Source organism: Anolis carolinensis, chromosome 5 (genome assembly GCF_035594765.1).
Source record: "Anolis carolinensis isolate JA03-04 chromosome 5, rAnoCar3.1.pri, whole genome shotgun sequence".
In the NCBI taxonomy this organism is placed as follows: Eukaryota; Metazoa; Chordata; class Lepidosauria; order Squamata; family Dactyloidae; genus Anolis; species Anolis carolinensis.
The window spans coordinates 79,680,524-79,695,993 of NC_085845.1; the positions used below are offsets into that span (position 1 = coordinate 79,680,524).

General features: G+C 43.6%; 1 protein-coding gene across 4 annotated transcripts in view; it reads left to right on the top strand.

Moving 5' to 3' along the window:
* Nucleotides 1–15,470, top strand: part of bend4 (BEN domain containing 4) — a 56,342-nt gene that overhangs the window by 15,112 nt on the left and 25,760 nt on the right. For all 4 annotated transcript variants that reach the window (XM_062981641.1, XM_008111646.3, XM_003221549.4 and 1 more), the window contains one exon: nucleotides 14,315–14,878. In XM_062981641.1, coding sequence (XP_062837711.1) covers nucleotides 14,315–14,878 — 564 coding nt within the window. The remainder of the gene's footprint in view (nucleotides 1–14,314; nucleotides 14,879–15,470) is intronic.

Here is a 15,470-nt window from a genome sequence, read left to right on the forward strand (position 1 = left end):
AGGCCTCAGATCTGAAGAATTCAGTATAATTCCCCTGACTTCTGCTTGTTCAAAGTGGTAGATTGCAGCCATAACTGTAATTCACTGAATTTTCCTTTTTCATCCTCCACCGTCTCCAGGAAGATTTGGTAATATTGCAGTGTTTAATAGACTATGTGCGTAAATTCTGTTGTTCACAAAACTCTGGGCCCTTCCAGACAGGCCCTTTATCTCAGGATCTGATCCCAGGTTTTCTGCTTTAAACTGGATTATATGAGTCTGCACTGCCAGATAATCTGGGATAAACAGAAAACCTGTAACACATCCGTGTGTCCCCTGGGCAACTTCTCTCTAAACAACCAATTCTTTCACACCAGAAGCAACTTGCAGTATGTTCTCAAGTCTCTTCTGACACACTAAAAAGAAACAAGATTGTTCACATTAGAAGTAAACTGCATGGATAATCTTGTGTTTTAATTTGTATATTGTCTCATGGGCTACTTTTGTTTCTTGTTTTTGCAATGACTCAAAATAGGTAAGTCATTTTCATGCTTGCTGAACAGGGACAGCCCAATCTTATAAAACTTTCTCATCAAAGGAATATAACTGTAATGGAGCAATATAACATATAGCACTTCTTTTATTACTTATGTGTTACCTAATTTTATGTCCTGCTTTTTCCTCTGTGAATCCATGGGAATGTACATGATTAGCTATATCCTGACAACAATCCTGTGAGATTGGTTGGGCTGAAAGAGAGTCTGACCCAGTGTCACATTCTGAGCTTTATAGCTCAGTGGAGATTGGTATTAGGATCACTCCAGCTCTTTTAAAACCACCCCACTTTGACTTTCCCCTCTCACATATAAGGAGATGAAAGGTGAAGTATCCTTTGAACCAGGCCTTAAAGCTCATGGATGTAATGGATATATTGACTGACCTTCTTCTGTATTGTTATATATCTCTTCTGCATGACAATGAATGTTGAAATTATTGAATCATTCTTTAATAATAATACTTAGTATTCTTTATCAGTCCTGCAAATAAATCTTCAAAAATTACTAGCACATGAAACAAATGCACACACACCAGCCACTGTCCTCCTATATAAGAAATCCTTGTACCTTCTGTTAAGTGCTAAAATATTAGAAATTGTGAAAACATGGGAAATGTCAGATGGTCCTTTAGAACAGAATTTGATAAGCAGAGTGCTGGCGTTAGCGCCATCAGAAAAACTAACACATAAAATGTTAGCAAGAGGGAAATCAATGAGGAAACTTTGAAGACATTTAGAAGCCCTTTATTATTTATGTTACTTGTGTGAATTCTGTATTTAAATTACCATCTGATCAGACATAATATTCTAAATATTAAGAACCAAGTGCAACCCATTTGAAGGTGATTTAGACCTATAATGATATATATGTGTGTAGGCTTATTAACTAAAATTGTGGGGGGGGGGGGTCAGAGAGGGGAAGAGGAAGATGAGTATTATGTCTATAAGGCATAAACTATTTGTAATGGGAGAATTTTATAATAAAAAAGCAAAAAAGCTACTTTCCTGTGAGAGAAGAGAGAGGCACAATTTCATCCAACTTTGAAAAGTGTCCTTGCCTAGAGGCAAAGGGAAGAGACAGCTCCAGGGGGAAAAACATAGCTCAGTGGTACATGCTCTGTGTGCAAACATTCCCTGTGCTCACCAGGTAGGGCAAGGATAATTCTTTGCCTCCAACTTGTAGAATTGTGGTCTAAATAAGGGGTAGGAACTGTGCCTGTTGCAGGACAGATGTGATCAGAGGTTAATTGTAGCCTTTTGGATCCTCCCAATTCAGAATCTCTCGATAATTTTGGCCCAAGTTCCCCACATTTTCAATTGTAAAAACATTCCTTGCCACTCCAAAACACTTTAATGTGATATTGTGATGGGGCTACCCCCAAATGGTACAATAAAAACAAAAATCCTAAAGTGAACTAGGAGTCATGGAGCACCATTTACATTCTTCCAGGATTGAGTCTTTGACATTACACTATAGCCTTTCAGGGGTGGCTAAAATAAGACAGCATAGAGCATGTCCATTTCCACCCTAGACCAATGCTTTGATTAAATCTAAAGCCCCATCTACACTACTATAAGGTAAAGGTAAAGGTTTTCAACTGACATTAAGTCTAGTCGTGTCTGACTCTGGGGGTTGGTGCTCATCTCCATTTCTAAGCTGACGAGTCGGCATTGTCCATAGACACCTCCAAGATCATGTGGCTGGCATGACTGCATGGAGCACCGTTACCTTCTTGCCAGAGCGGTACCTATTGATCTACTCACATTTGCATGTTTTCGAACTGCTAGGTTGGCAGAAGCAGGGGCTAACAGTGGGAGCTCATCCCGCTCCCCGGATTCAAACTGCCGACCTTTCAGTCAGCAAGTTCAGGAGCTCAGCTGGTTTAACCCGATGTGCCACTGGGGGCTCCTGTATAATCCACATATTAGCTGCTTTAAACTGGATTATATGAGTACACTGCAATATAATCAAGTCTAAAGCAGATAATCTGCATTCAGAAACTGGATTGTATGGCAGTGTAGATGGCGGGCCTTAGACAATTTCCTGTAATTTTCTTCAAGTTCTTTCATACTACATGAGTAATTGTCGGTACTGTGATATGTAGTCCTCTCCAAGGTTCAAATGCCTTCATCCAATATTCTGTACAATTATTCTGTGAGTAAATTTGTTTTATTGTTCACAAGCTACAAGATAGGGAGAAAATTTGAAACAGAGAATAGCTTGCAAGAAAAGTAGTGAGTTTATGGTTGGAGTAAAATTTTGAACTGTGAACTTCCCAGATGTCACTGCATATTCTAGATTCTTTAAGAAGCACAAGAGACAGTTTAGATATGACAGAGACTATTGAAATGTTACCTTTTGGACTACATATCCCAGAAACACCAGGCATTACTGCTTTTTAGAGGATTTTAGTCGAAAAAGGTGACACCCCTCTAAGCTCTAGAATTGTTGGTTATTTACTAACAAATATCTGGACTATGGAACAAATTGAATCAGGACAATGGTAGGGAATTTAATATTTCCCCTACCACAATGCCAAATGGAAGGTCCAATTAGAGGCTAAGGCCAGACTATCAAATCAGATAATCCACATTCTCTGCTTTGAACTGGATTTTATGGCAGCGTAGACTCAAATAATCCAGTTCAAAGCAGATAATGTGGATTATTTGATTTGATAGTCTGAATTATATGGCAGTGTAGATGGGGCCTAAAACATAATGGCATTTTTGGTGCCATCATTTTCTCTTCCTCTCCAGCCACCCTGGAAGGTGACCCCTGATAACTTCATGGAAGTTGCAGTTGGTCCTCAGGCTAAATGAGGTTCGCCATCCTTGTCCTATAACATTCGTTGGGGAATTTCGCGGTCTCATTTATATTTGGTTTTGTGAGAAAGTATCTTTGAACCAGAAAGCAGCATGCAGGCATGTAAAGTTAACACCGCATCCTTTCTGTTTTCCTTGTAAGCTTTTATGCCCTCACAAATTTTGATAGCATTGGGAGATTTTATCCAGTATCCAGTTGAGGCTGAGATCTGAAAGACTTCAGTATGCATAAGACTTCTGAAACTATACAAGCCTGTTCTAGTTCCACTTTGTTCCCTTTGTCATACATGCTGCTAGCAGTCCTTCAGGACAACAAGGGAGTTCATTAAACTTACAAAGCTACTTGTATTTTAACACAGAGGTGGGAAAGCTTTACCTTTCTGTTCTTTTTGACTTCAAGTTCAATAGGCACTGGATAACATTGCCTGTGTGTGGTAAAGGTTTGATGAGACTTGTGGTTCTAAATGTCTCTATGGACAAAGGTTCCTCATATTCTTTTTAAAGTGTTGATGTTTTTCAATGATTTACAGTGACTTTTCATTGTCCTGTCAAGCCTCCATACCAGTATTTCCCAAATTTTGGTCTTCCAGATGTTTTGGACTTCAGCTACCAGCATTCCTGACTATTGGGCAAACTTGGTGGGGCTTCTGGGAGTTGATATCCAAAACAACTGGGAAATTAAAGTTTGGTAACATGTGAGTCCCTATGCATGTCATTCTAAAGGCATCCAACAATTTAAGATCTTTGTTGGACACATTACCTCACAACCTCTGAGGATGCCTGCCATAGATGTGGGTGAAATGTGTGATGACCCATGGGCAATGTAGTCCCATTCCTGGCACTGTGGTGCCAGATGAAGAGGAAAACTTGGGTTTTTCACCGTTCCAGCCAGAATTGGAACTTTCCCAGCCAGATTTGGAAACCTTGCACCTGCAAGAGATTTGTCTTCCAGAAGTCTGTCAAACAAGCCCCGAGCCACAATCTCCTACGTTTTCTCGCCATGCTTTTTGTAAACAACAGAGGGGAGTTCAACAGGCGTCCCGCAGGAGTGCTAGGATAGCTGCTAAGCATTCAGCTGATTAAGCCTGCTTTCCATGGGAAACTTTAAGGAGTCATGCATCTGGACTCAGAGAATAGCTTTCGTTTCTGGTTCTCCAGGGAACTGCTCTTTGGTGGGAAAACTAGATCCTATTTAGGTGCTTTGCCCACAAAGGGATCTTGCGGAGTCAATTCGTCAGCAACTGGAGTAGGTTGTGTGTGGACAGCGCTACTCCGCTTCTAAGCCTTCGTTCCTGTTTCCAAGCCTACGTTCCCGTTCCAGCCTTGTTTACCTCCGCGGACCTTGCCTTGCTTCCTAGGACTCAGCCTTGTTTTCCAGGACTCTGCCTTGCCTTGTTTTCCGGATTTTGCCAAGTATTCCACGGATCTTGTTCTTGCTCCTCGTCCTTGTTGCCTTGTATCAAGCCCTGTTTCAAGTTACTCCCTAGCCTCGCTCAAGTTCCATGGACTAAAGGACCTTGTCATCTCCCCTCACTTTGCCTGGCTAAGTGAGTGTTTCGGTTATTGGATTACAACTTTGGACCTTAATATTTCATATTGGACATTGTTTCTTTGGACTAATTTTGACCTTTCCTGAAAGGTCTATTTCTGGACTATTTCATACACTTGCTTTTATTAACTTTATATATTCCTTCAATAAAGATATTAGATAGAATCTGGCCTCGGTGTATGGTTATTGGTGCTCTGCAGCCTGGGTCGTGACAGTTTGACTCCGCCACCCTAAGCACCAATTAACCTAGGCCAGAATGTCTACCGGAACCGTGCCGGGTGGCCAGCCACTCAGCTACACCATCGACAAGGACGAAGTGGACCGCATCCGTGACAAGCTCAATGCGCAGGATGGGGAAATTAGGGGTTTGAAGGAGCGCGGAATCCGTCTCCCGGCCATGGCGTTGCCAACCAAGTTCTCCGGAGAAGCTTCTAAGGTTCATGTTTTCCGTCGCCAATGCCAGGCTTATCTAGAGGCCCGTGCTGCGAGTTTCCCCAAGAAGACATCAAGGTGGCGTGGATTTACAGTCTCCTAGACGGGCCAGCGGCCAACTGGGCGACGGCACTGTTCGACCAAGTCTCCCCACATCTAAGATCAGCGCAACACTTCTTGAACCACCTTAAGGCGACTTGGGGGATCGAGGATAATTTGGAGGCAGCCGGCCACAAACTCCGGCGCCTCTCCCAAGGAGACAGACCCTTGTCCCAGTACATAGCCGAGTTCCGAGTGCTGGCCCATAACACCGGCTGGAACGATGTAGCCCTCAGAGGACAATTTCGGGAGGGTCTCAACATCGAGATGCTGGAGGAAATCTCCAAGGTGGATCCTCCACACTCTCTTGAAGCACTCATTGATCAATGTTTACGAGCTGAAGTCATGCTTGCCAACAGAAAGCAATGGATTCGAGGCCAGAGCGGTAGGGCTGGAGCGAAACCTCCCGCTCCCACCGGCGTCCAGCCGCGTCCTGTGTGGAGACCCCCGCCACCAGCCCCATACCCCCGAGGAAGCGAGGAGGTGCCAATGCAGTTGGGCAACGTGCGACCCAGACTAGATGCCGCCGAGAAGGCCCGCCGCCAACGCCTAAATCTCTGTTGGTACTGCGGAAACGGGGGCCACTTTGCCAGAGAGTGTCCAGCCAAAGGGAAGCCCGCCGCTCGTCTGGCGACGGCGTCCTCCACGGAGACGAAGACATCTGAGGCGGCTGGCGCGCAGCCGGTGGGGGAAGCCGGCGACCGGGCGTAGAGAGGCTCGCCAGCCCGGTCAAAAACCCCACTCAAGAGCCGCCAACCGGGGTCCTATTTCTCCTAGTGGTCACCTTGTGGTCAGTGAAAAAAGGACCCGTCATGGTCCATGCCATGATAGACTCAGGAGCCACAAACAATTTCATTGATAGAGAGTATGCCGACTCTCTGGGATTACAATATCATGACTTCAAGAACGCCCGGGTGGTGCAAGCCATCGATGGCCGCCCCCTCAAGACAGGTCCAGTAAGCCAGTGGTCGGAACCTACCAGAATGTGGATAAGGGAACACATGGAAGAGATTTCCTTCTTTGTTACCGAGGTTCCCCATTTCCCTGTGATTTTGGGAATTCCATGGCTGACACTCCACGACCCAAGCATCTCCTGGTCCAACAGAGAACTGCAGTTTGCTTCAAAATATTGCCAAAACCATTGCCTAGTAGCCAAGGTCTGCCATGCCACAGACGCTGAACCCATTATCACCTTGCCCAAGAAGTACTCAGAATATTGGGATGTATTCAATGAAAAAGAAGCCGAGAGACTACCCCCACATAGACCTTATGACTGTGCCATTGACTTGGTGGAGGGGGCCCCGATCCCGCGAGGACACCTCTACTCCCTGACTGAACCAGAGCAAGAAGCTCTCAGGGAGTTCTTAGAGACAAACCTCCGCAAGGGGTTTATTAGACCCTCTCAATCCCCAGCCGCTTCCCCAGTGATGTTCGTGAAAAAGAAGTCAGGGGACCTACGCTTGGTGGTGGACTATAGAGCATTGAACAATATCACTAAGCGAAACCGGTATCCCCTGCCTTTGATCTCGGACCTCTTAGACCGGCTTCGAGGGGCTAAGGTTTACACCAAGCTGGATCTTCGAGGAGCTTATAATCTAGTTCGCATCAGGGAAGGGGACGAGTGGAAGACTGCCTTCCAGACTAAATTCGGTTTATTCGAAACCCTGGTCATGAATTTCGGTTTATGTGGAGCTCCCGCAACGTTTCAACATTTTGTCAACGATATCTTTCAGGATTATCTAGACCGGTTCTTGATCATCTACCTGGACGATTTTTTGGTGTTTTCTAGATCGCAATCAGAACATGAGAACCACGTCAGAATGGTGTTACAACGATTGCGGGATCATGGACTTTATGCCAAGCTGGAAAAATGCGCTTTTGATCTACAAGAGGTAGATTTCCTGGGTTATCGTGTCTCGCCACTAGGGCTCACCATGGACCCGGCCAAGGTAACAGCAGTATTGGAATGGCGGGCGCCAACCAAGAAGAAAGAGGTGCAACGCTTCTTGGGGTTCGCGAACTACTACCGCAAGTTCATTCCAGACTTTGCCCGCTGGTCTGATCCAATCACCAGCTGCATCCGAGGGAAACAGCCTTTCCGCTGGACAGAGCAAGCTGAGAAAGGATTCCAACAACTAAAGAAATTATTCACGTCACAGCCAATCCTTCAGCACCCAGATCCTGAAACCCCTTTTGTCGTACAGGCGGACGCCTCCGATGTGGCAATTGGAGCGGTACTCTTGCAACCAGTGGGAGAACATCTTCACCCTTGTGCCTTTTACTCTCGTCAACTGACTGCCCCAGAGAGAAACTACACTATTTGGGAAAAGGAACTTTTGGCCATAAAGGCAGCCTTTGAAACTTGGAGACATTGGTTAGAAGGGGCCAAATTTCCCATTGAGGTCCACACTGATCATCGGAATCTAGAACATCTAAGAACTGCTCGCAAACTAAATCAGAGACAACAACGCTGGGCTTTATTCTTTGAGCGTTTTGACTTCCAAATCCATTATGTAACCCCAGCCCAGACCAAACAGGCAGATGCTTTGTCACGAAAACCGGAATATGCTGCAGGGCGCAAGGAGACCTTTGAGTCCCAATTGCTGCAGCCCGAGAACTTTGCCATGCTCACAGTGGGAAACACTAAATCCACCCCAATTGAATCTACTCCCTCAACTCCAGGGCCCCTTTGTGCTCAGGAAATCAGGGCCAGTCAACAAACAGATGCCTGGGCTCAGGATCAACTTCGCCAAGGACTACATTTTCCCTTCTCGCTTAAGGATGGGTTACTTTGCTATAGAAATCATGTCTACATTCCCCCAGGACCGGGCAGAGAAAAGGCACTTCGTCTGTGTCATGACTGCAAGCCAGCAGGGCATTTCGGACTATTTAAAACCATGCATTTGATCCTAAGAGATTTCTGGTGGCCTAAGATCCGCAAGGATGTGGAAAAATATGTCAATACCTGCCCAATATGTCAGCGCTCCAAGACAAGACGGGAGAAGCCCTCGGGGCTTCTGCATCCCCTTCCTACTCCATCTCGCCCATGGGAAATAATCTCTGCGGATTTTATCACTGATCTACCACCTTCCTGCGGATTCACCACGATCCTAGTGGTGGTGGACCTTTTTACCAAGTTAGCCCATTTCATTCCCTGCGATGGCCTTCCCACGGCCAAAGAGACTGCAGATTTATTCCTTCAGCACGTTTTCAGATTGCATGGGTTGCCCAAGAGTTTGGTCACAGACCGTGGGTCCCAATTCACCTCTCGTTTCTGGAGAGCACTACAAAAACTATTGGGCATAGACTCTCGTTTATCTTCGGCTCACCATCCACAAACGGATGGGCAGACAGAGCGCACCAATGCCACTCTGGAACAATATCTTCGCTGCTATGTAAACTATCAACAGGACAATTGGGCTTCCCTGTTACCGCTGTCAGAGTTTGCCTATAACAATGGTGTCCAGGCTTCTACTAAAGAAACCCCGTTCTTTGCAAACTACGGCTACCATCCACGTTTCTTCCCTCCTGTTATTGAAACCTCAGAGGTTCCCGCAGCAGAGGACTGGCTGCAAGAACTCACAGCGGTGCAACAACTTTTGCTCCAGCAATTAGACCAAGCCAAGGAGGACTATAAACGCCACGCGGACAAACATCGCCAGTCGGGCCCCGAAATCAAGGTAGGAGATCGGGTTCTTCTGTCCACTCGCTTTTTGCCCTCCCATCGCCCTTGCCGGAAGTTAGATGCCCGTTTCATTGGCCCCTATCCAGTGGTGGCGCAACTTAACCCCGTGACTTTCAAACTCCAACTGCCGCGCTCTATGCGCATTCATCCAGTGTTTCATCGCTCCCTGCTCCTTCCGGCGGATGGTGTGCGCCCTGATGCAGACCGGCCGGCCCCCACTCCTGTTTTAGTGGATGGGGAGGAAGAATTCGAGGTTCAGGACATTTTGGATTCTCGCTTTCACCGCCGCCGCCTGCAATATCTCATTGACTGGGCGGGTTTTGGCCCCGAAGAACGCTCTTGGGTAGACGCTTCCGCAGTCCATGCCCCCGATTTAGCCCGCCGCTTCCATCAGAACTACCCTGCTAAGCCGCGGTCCCGCACTTCGGGGAGAGAGCCCATTTTTGAGAGGGGGCTTGAGGGGGGGGATAGTGTGATGACCCATGGGCAATGTAGTCCCATTCCTGGCACTGTGGTGCCAGATGAAGAGGAAAACTTGGGTTTTTCACCGTTCCAGCCAGAATTGGAACTTTCCCAGCCAGATTTAGAAACCTTGCACCTGCAAGAGATTTGTCTTCCAGAAGTCTGTCAAACAAGCCCCGAGCCACAATCTCCTACGTTTTCTCGCCATGCTTTTTGTAAACAACAGAGGGGAGTTCAACAGGCGTCCCGCAGGAGTGCTAGGATAGCTGCTAAGCATTCAGCTGATTAAGCCTGCTTTCCATGGGAAACTTTAAGGAGTCATGCATCTGGACTCAGAGAATAGCTTTCGTTTCTGGTTCTCCAGGGAACTGCTCTTTGGTGGGAAAACTAGATCCTATTTAGGTGCTTTGCCCACAAAGGGATCTTGCGGAGTCAATTCGTCAGCAACTGGAGTAGGTTGTGTGTGGACAGCGCTACTCCGCTTCTAAGCCTTCGTTCCTGTTTCCAAGCCTACGTTCCCGTTCCAGCCTTGTTTACCTCCGCGGACCTTGCCTTGCTTCCTAGGACTCAGCCTTGTTTTCCAGGACTCTGCCTTGCCTTGTTTTCCGGATTTTGCCAAGTATTCCACGGATCTTGTTCTTGCTCCTCGTCCTTGTTGCCTTGTATCAAGCCCTGTTTCAAGTTACTCCCTAGCCTCGCTCAAGTTCCATGGACTAAAGGACCTTGTCATCTCCCCTCACTTTGCCTGGCTAAGTGAGTGTTTCGGTTATTGGATTACAACTTTGGACCTTAATATTTCATATTGGACATTGTTTCTTTGGACTAATTTTGACCTTTCCTGAAAGGTCTATTTCTGGACTATTTCATACACTTGCTTTTATTAACTTTATATATTCCTTCAATAAAGATATTAGATAGAATCTGGCCTCGGTGTATGGTTATTGGTGCTCTGCAGCCTGGGTCGTGACAAAATGTCAGGAAAGAATACTTCTGGAACATGGCCATACAGTCCGGAAAACACACAACAACCCTGTGATTCCGGCCATGAAAGCCTTCAACAATACATAAATCATGTATTGTTTGTAACTGTCCTTCCTTGATTTATGAGAAATTGGTTGCATTCATTTCATTGGGCACATGTATACTGACCACTTATTATGAAGGGGCTCCGGATCAGCTCCATAGCAGCTATAGAAGGGGCAAACCCATGTTAACCAAACTCGCTGGATACTCTAATTCTGGCCCATAATTGAAGAAATCCACAGCTTTGGGCCCATGTAAACAGTTGGACCAGTGTTGCTGCATGCGACAGCCAACTGGCAGGACCTATACTGCACATTTGGGACGATACGGAGATGGGAGGGAATTGCAAGGTTGTTTGTCTGCAGAAGCCAAGAAAGTGGTTCTGTACACCATCCCAGGGCTGATATGGCATACACCACACTGGATCACCCCCTTTGTAGCATCATCTTTGCCTGGTAAAAGGAAAAGAAGTCACTATGACAATATCTTCATGCTAATTTTTCCTCCTGATTTTAAAACGTAAGCTATTTAAATTTATGCCATCAGAAGTGGATCATTCCTGTCACCCTGGGAAAATGATAATGCTTAACACAATGTTCAATACCATTTCAGGTCTCCATTCATATCTCACTTGTCAGTAGGGGAGGTGGCAAAAGAATACAAAAAGAAGGGAACTTCTGAAAACTTTGGATCATCCTGATTAAAATGCGCACAGTAAATACAGCTTTGGGTCTAGAATCTGATTAGAGGATTAAAACGAATGAAAAACTGCTGTGTATTTGAATTACAAAGTTCCAATCAATATCTTCCTTTGATATTTTTCAAAAGAGAAATGGAATGAGTGAATAATGAGGGAAGGCAACCTTATATTGAGGTTTCCTCTGCTATTTAAAATTTCATGATTCTTTTATCACCTAATCAGAATGTAAGCAATGGTGTGTGTGTGTGTGTGTGTGTGTGTGTGTGTGTGTGTGTGTGTTTAGAACTGTGGCTCCTATAGTAGGTTGCTTCTGTGTAATATGGTCAGGCCTATCTGTCTTTTATCTTGTGGACATTAGTAATCTAACAACAGCATACCAAGTACAGGTGCTAGTAAAACAAAACAGAGATGGGGAAATGCACTGCAGATTTTCTTGTAATGTCTTGAAGGAAATTGCAGTACGATGTGAGAGATGGACCTCAGCATCTCTGTGTTGGGTGAGAATGTTTGTTTTCTTTAATTTATACAATCAAGTTGCAAAGCAAAACTAATAGTTCACTGATTAGAACAAAGAATTGTGCATTTATATATATATATATATATATGGATTGATTTTACGACTGTTATTTTGCCATCCAGATGCTGAGACTGGTTACCAATTTCTCATGATACTCATTGCTCAAAAACGTTTTTCCAAAATGTTACCAACTCTGTAGGAAAGAGTCATTATTTGCAAATACAATAAAGTTGTATCTCAAACATTAGCAAAAATATCCTATTTGTGTGTACTGCTTTCTGTCTTGGATTTGTCCATGATATGATGGTGATGCTCAAGAATGTATCAGACGTAACATAGTTGAAAGGGAACTTCAGGTAACTTGCTTTTTAAGCCATTTTACCTCACTCTAGGTATAGACTACCTGATCCAAACCTTTCAGGATAAAAACTTGAGTTATTCCATTAATTATTCCATTCACTTCCCAAGATTCCAATGGCCATTTATTTTTCAAGGAGCAATATTGAAGGCATTCCTTCTATGTTCCTGGTGGCCATATCACTATGTCAAAGGATGTCTCTCTTGTAATTTCATCTAATGGGCATGCTTTTAACAGTCAATAGGGCTCTTTAAGTTAGCCTGGAATCTTGTTCATCAGTTAAGTTGCCAGACATGGTTATGATACCATGCTTCGGACATGGTAAATGTTTCATATTCTCAATTGCAAATGTCCCTAAAACCCAACCACCCACCCTTTTATAATATGTTTTAATATGTGTATTCATAATGTTTACAGTGACTATGTGTTTTAACTATGCTGTAACCCGCATCGAGCCACAAGGAAAGGCATATAAGAAATAAAATTATTATTATTATTATTATTATTATTATTATTATTATTATTATTATTACTACTACTACTATTATTACTAGAACCCAGTCAGTTATCTGAAATGATGAAAGTTTGTGGTGCTGCATTACAAGTTAATGTTATTAGTTCTCTCTTTTGTTCTGGATTTTAAGGGATCAGATTGTGAATTAAAGGGTAGCTAGAGTGCCTATATATGTGATGCAGAATCTCAGCTTAAAAAAAAAACAACTAGAGTTATAATATGTACCATTGCTTTTCTTACTGGCACTTTAGATCTAAAGCTGAAATCATGTCAGTACTGATTTCCAGTGCAAACTAGTTGTGATCATAGATACACCAAGGTACAGATCTCTTGGTTGACACTCATGGCTGGTCTTTTAGCAGGGTTAATCAAACTTGCAAACTTTGCATTTTTCAAAGCTAGACCTGGGATGCTGTTATTAGATGATAACTCCCAGCATTCATCACCATTAGCTGTGGTGATTGGGGCTGCTGGGACTTGCAATTTAATAGCATCTAAAAGTGATTCCCATTCCTGCTGGAACCTTTTCCCTATCTGTAGGAATACAGGATGGACTTTGGGTGATGTTGAGGGCATTTTCTGGAGCCTTTAGATCTTTGGGCCTCAGTTTCACAGATTCTATGCTGAGCCAAATGCTCCGTGCACATGTTGCCCTGGCCAATTATGTGGACACCATTTCTGTTTTATTTTAAAGGAAAGATGGTCTTAGGAGGCAAACAGAGGTACAGCTGGTCAGAAGAGTGAAATTAGAGGTTTGCCATTTTTTGTATAGTGGGCAGCTCAATTCCTTCCCTCTTAATAAGAGAGCATATTAAACAATTTTAAAGGTTTTATTGCTAGAGCACATGTGAAGTTCACAGAGTTCTTCATTAAACAGACCACACTTGTTTAAAATTACCTAACAGTGTGAAATTAAAATGCCCTTTTTGCGATTACAAATTTGTTACTTTCAGCTTGGTCTGTATGTATCAGCAGTGGTGTATAAATATAGTTACCAGCAAATGTCAGGAGATAAGTGAAATAAAGCAGAACAAGGCTTATTTGAGCAGAGATGCCTTATACGGGGGAAGAGGACCAGTTCCTAATGGAGCGGGTTGTACTTAATGTCTTCGATCCATGCACTGCTTTATCATTAAGTGTGCGCTTCCAGCTTCAGGGCAGAAGCATAGGTTTGAACCCAAGCCTTCTGTCCACACTGCACCTCACTGACATTCTTGAATGGCTGGTGAATATTTGCCCAACCTTTTCAGAAGCCCTGGCCATTAATACAAGAATATGCCTGATTAATATAATAATAATAATAATAATAATAATAATAATAATAATAATATATTTATATCCCGCTCCCTCTCCCTGCAGGGACTCGGAGCGGCTCACAACATTATAAAATCACAAAATACGTAATAAAACAAATATTTCAAATTAATACATAACCAGCAATAACCAAACTAATCTGTCAAATTAATATGTCAGAGTGCTTTTATTTTGCTTATTAAAGGATGTACATGTGTGTGTTTATATATAATCAATTTCTCATGTCCACTGCCTAGTTCAATATTATGAATGGCAACTGGCTCTATTATGAGTTTTTGTGATTCATCTCTTCTTCTGTTTCAGAGAGTCGTATGATTCTGGATGCCTTTGCCCAGCAGTGCAGTCGAGTTCTTAGTCTTTTAAACTGTGGTGGAAAACTTCTGGACAACAATCGCTCTCAAGCATTGGCGTCCTGTGTAAAACAAGAAAGCATGAGCTTTAACGAAAGACCAGAGCAGTGCCAGCTTGGGAAAATGGTTCATAGTCAGACATCAGACAACTTAGATCTAGATTTGCAGTACATGCATAAGAAGCAGCAAACCTCTGCTTTTCTGAGAGTATTTACTGACTCCCTTCAAAACTACTTGCTATCTGGAAGTTTTCCATCTCAGAACACTTCTTCCATGAGTGATTTTGGCCATTTGGCAGATGTGGATCCACTCTCAACCTCTCCAGTACACACTTTAGGTGGATGGACATCCCCAGCGACCTCTGAATCCCATGGTCACCCATCATCATCTACACTTCCTGAGGAAGAAGAGGAGGAGGAGGAAGGTTACTGCCCACGGTGTCAGGAGCTGGAGCAGGAGGTAATTTCATTGCAACAAGAAAACGAAGAACTCCGACGAAAGCTGGAGAGCATTCCAGGTAATCTCACATAGGCACAGGAAACTGTAAGGACATAAAATGTAAGACCCAGTGATTACCATCTGCCTTTGGGAGAAAGGCAAAATATAAATAAATACAGATAATAATAATAATAATAATAATAATAATAATAATAACAACAACAACAACAACAACAACAACAACAACAACAACAACAACTTTATTTTTATACCCCGCCTCTATCTCCCCAAAGGGGACTCAGGGCGGCTTACATCGGGCCAAGCCCGAATAAAAACAACAGCAGTACAAAACACAGCAATAGACAAAAACATGCACAATTTAAAAAATTTAAACATTAACCAATAAAAAACAAGAACTAATAAAAACATGGATTAAAACGGAGAGATTGTAAAAGTAGACTGGGTAAGGTGCACCATATAAATATTGTAAACACGAGGTGACTGATAAAATGCTGCAAATTCTTGGAAGTGCAAATTGGGATGGGAATAGACCCTGTGTCTATATCGAGTTGACAAAGGTAACAAAGTTGACAAAGATGAAATAAAATGCATCAATACAATGCCGGTAGCCAAAGTAGCACTTTGATTGAGACAGGTATATTCAAAGGTCA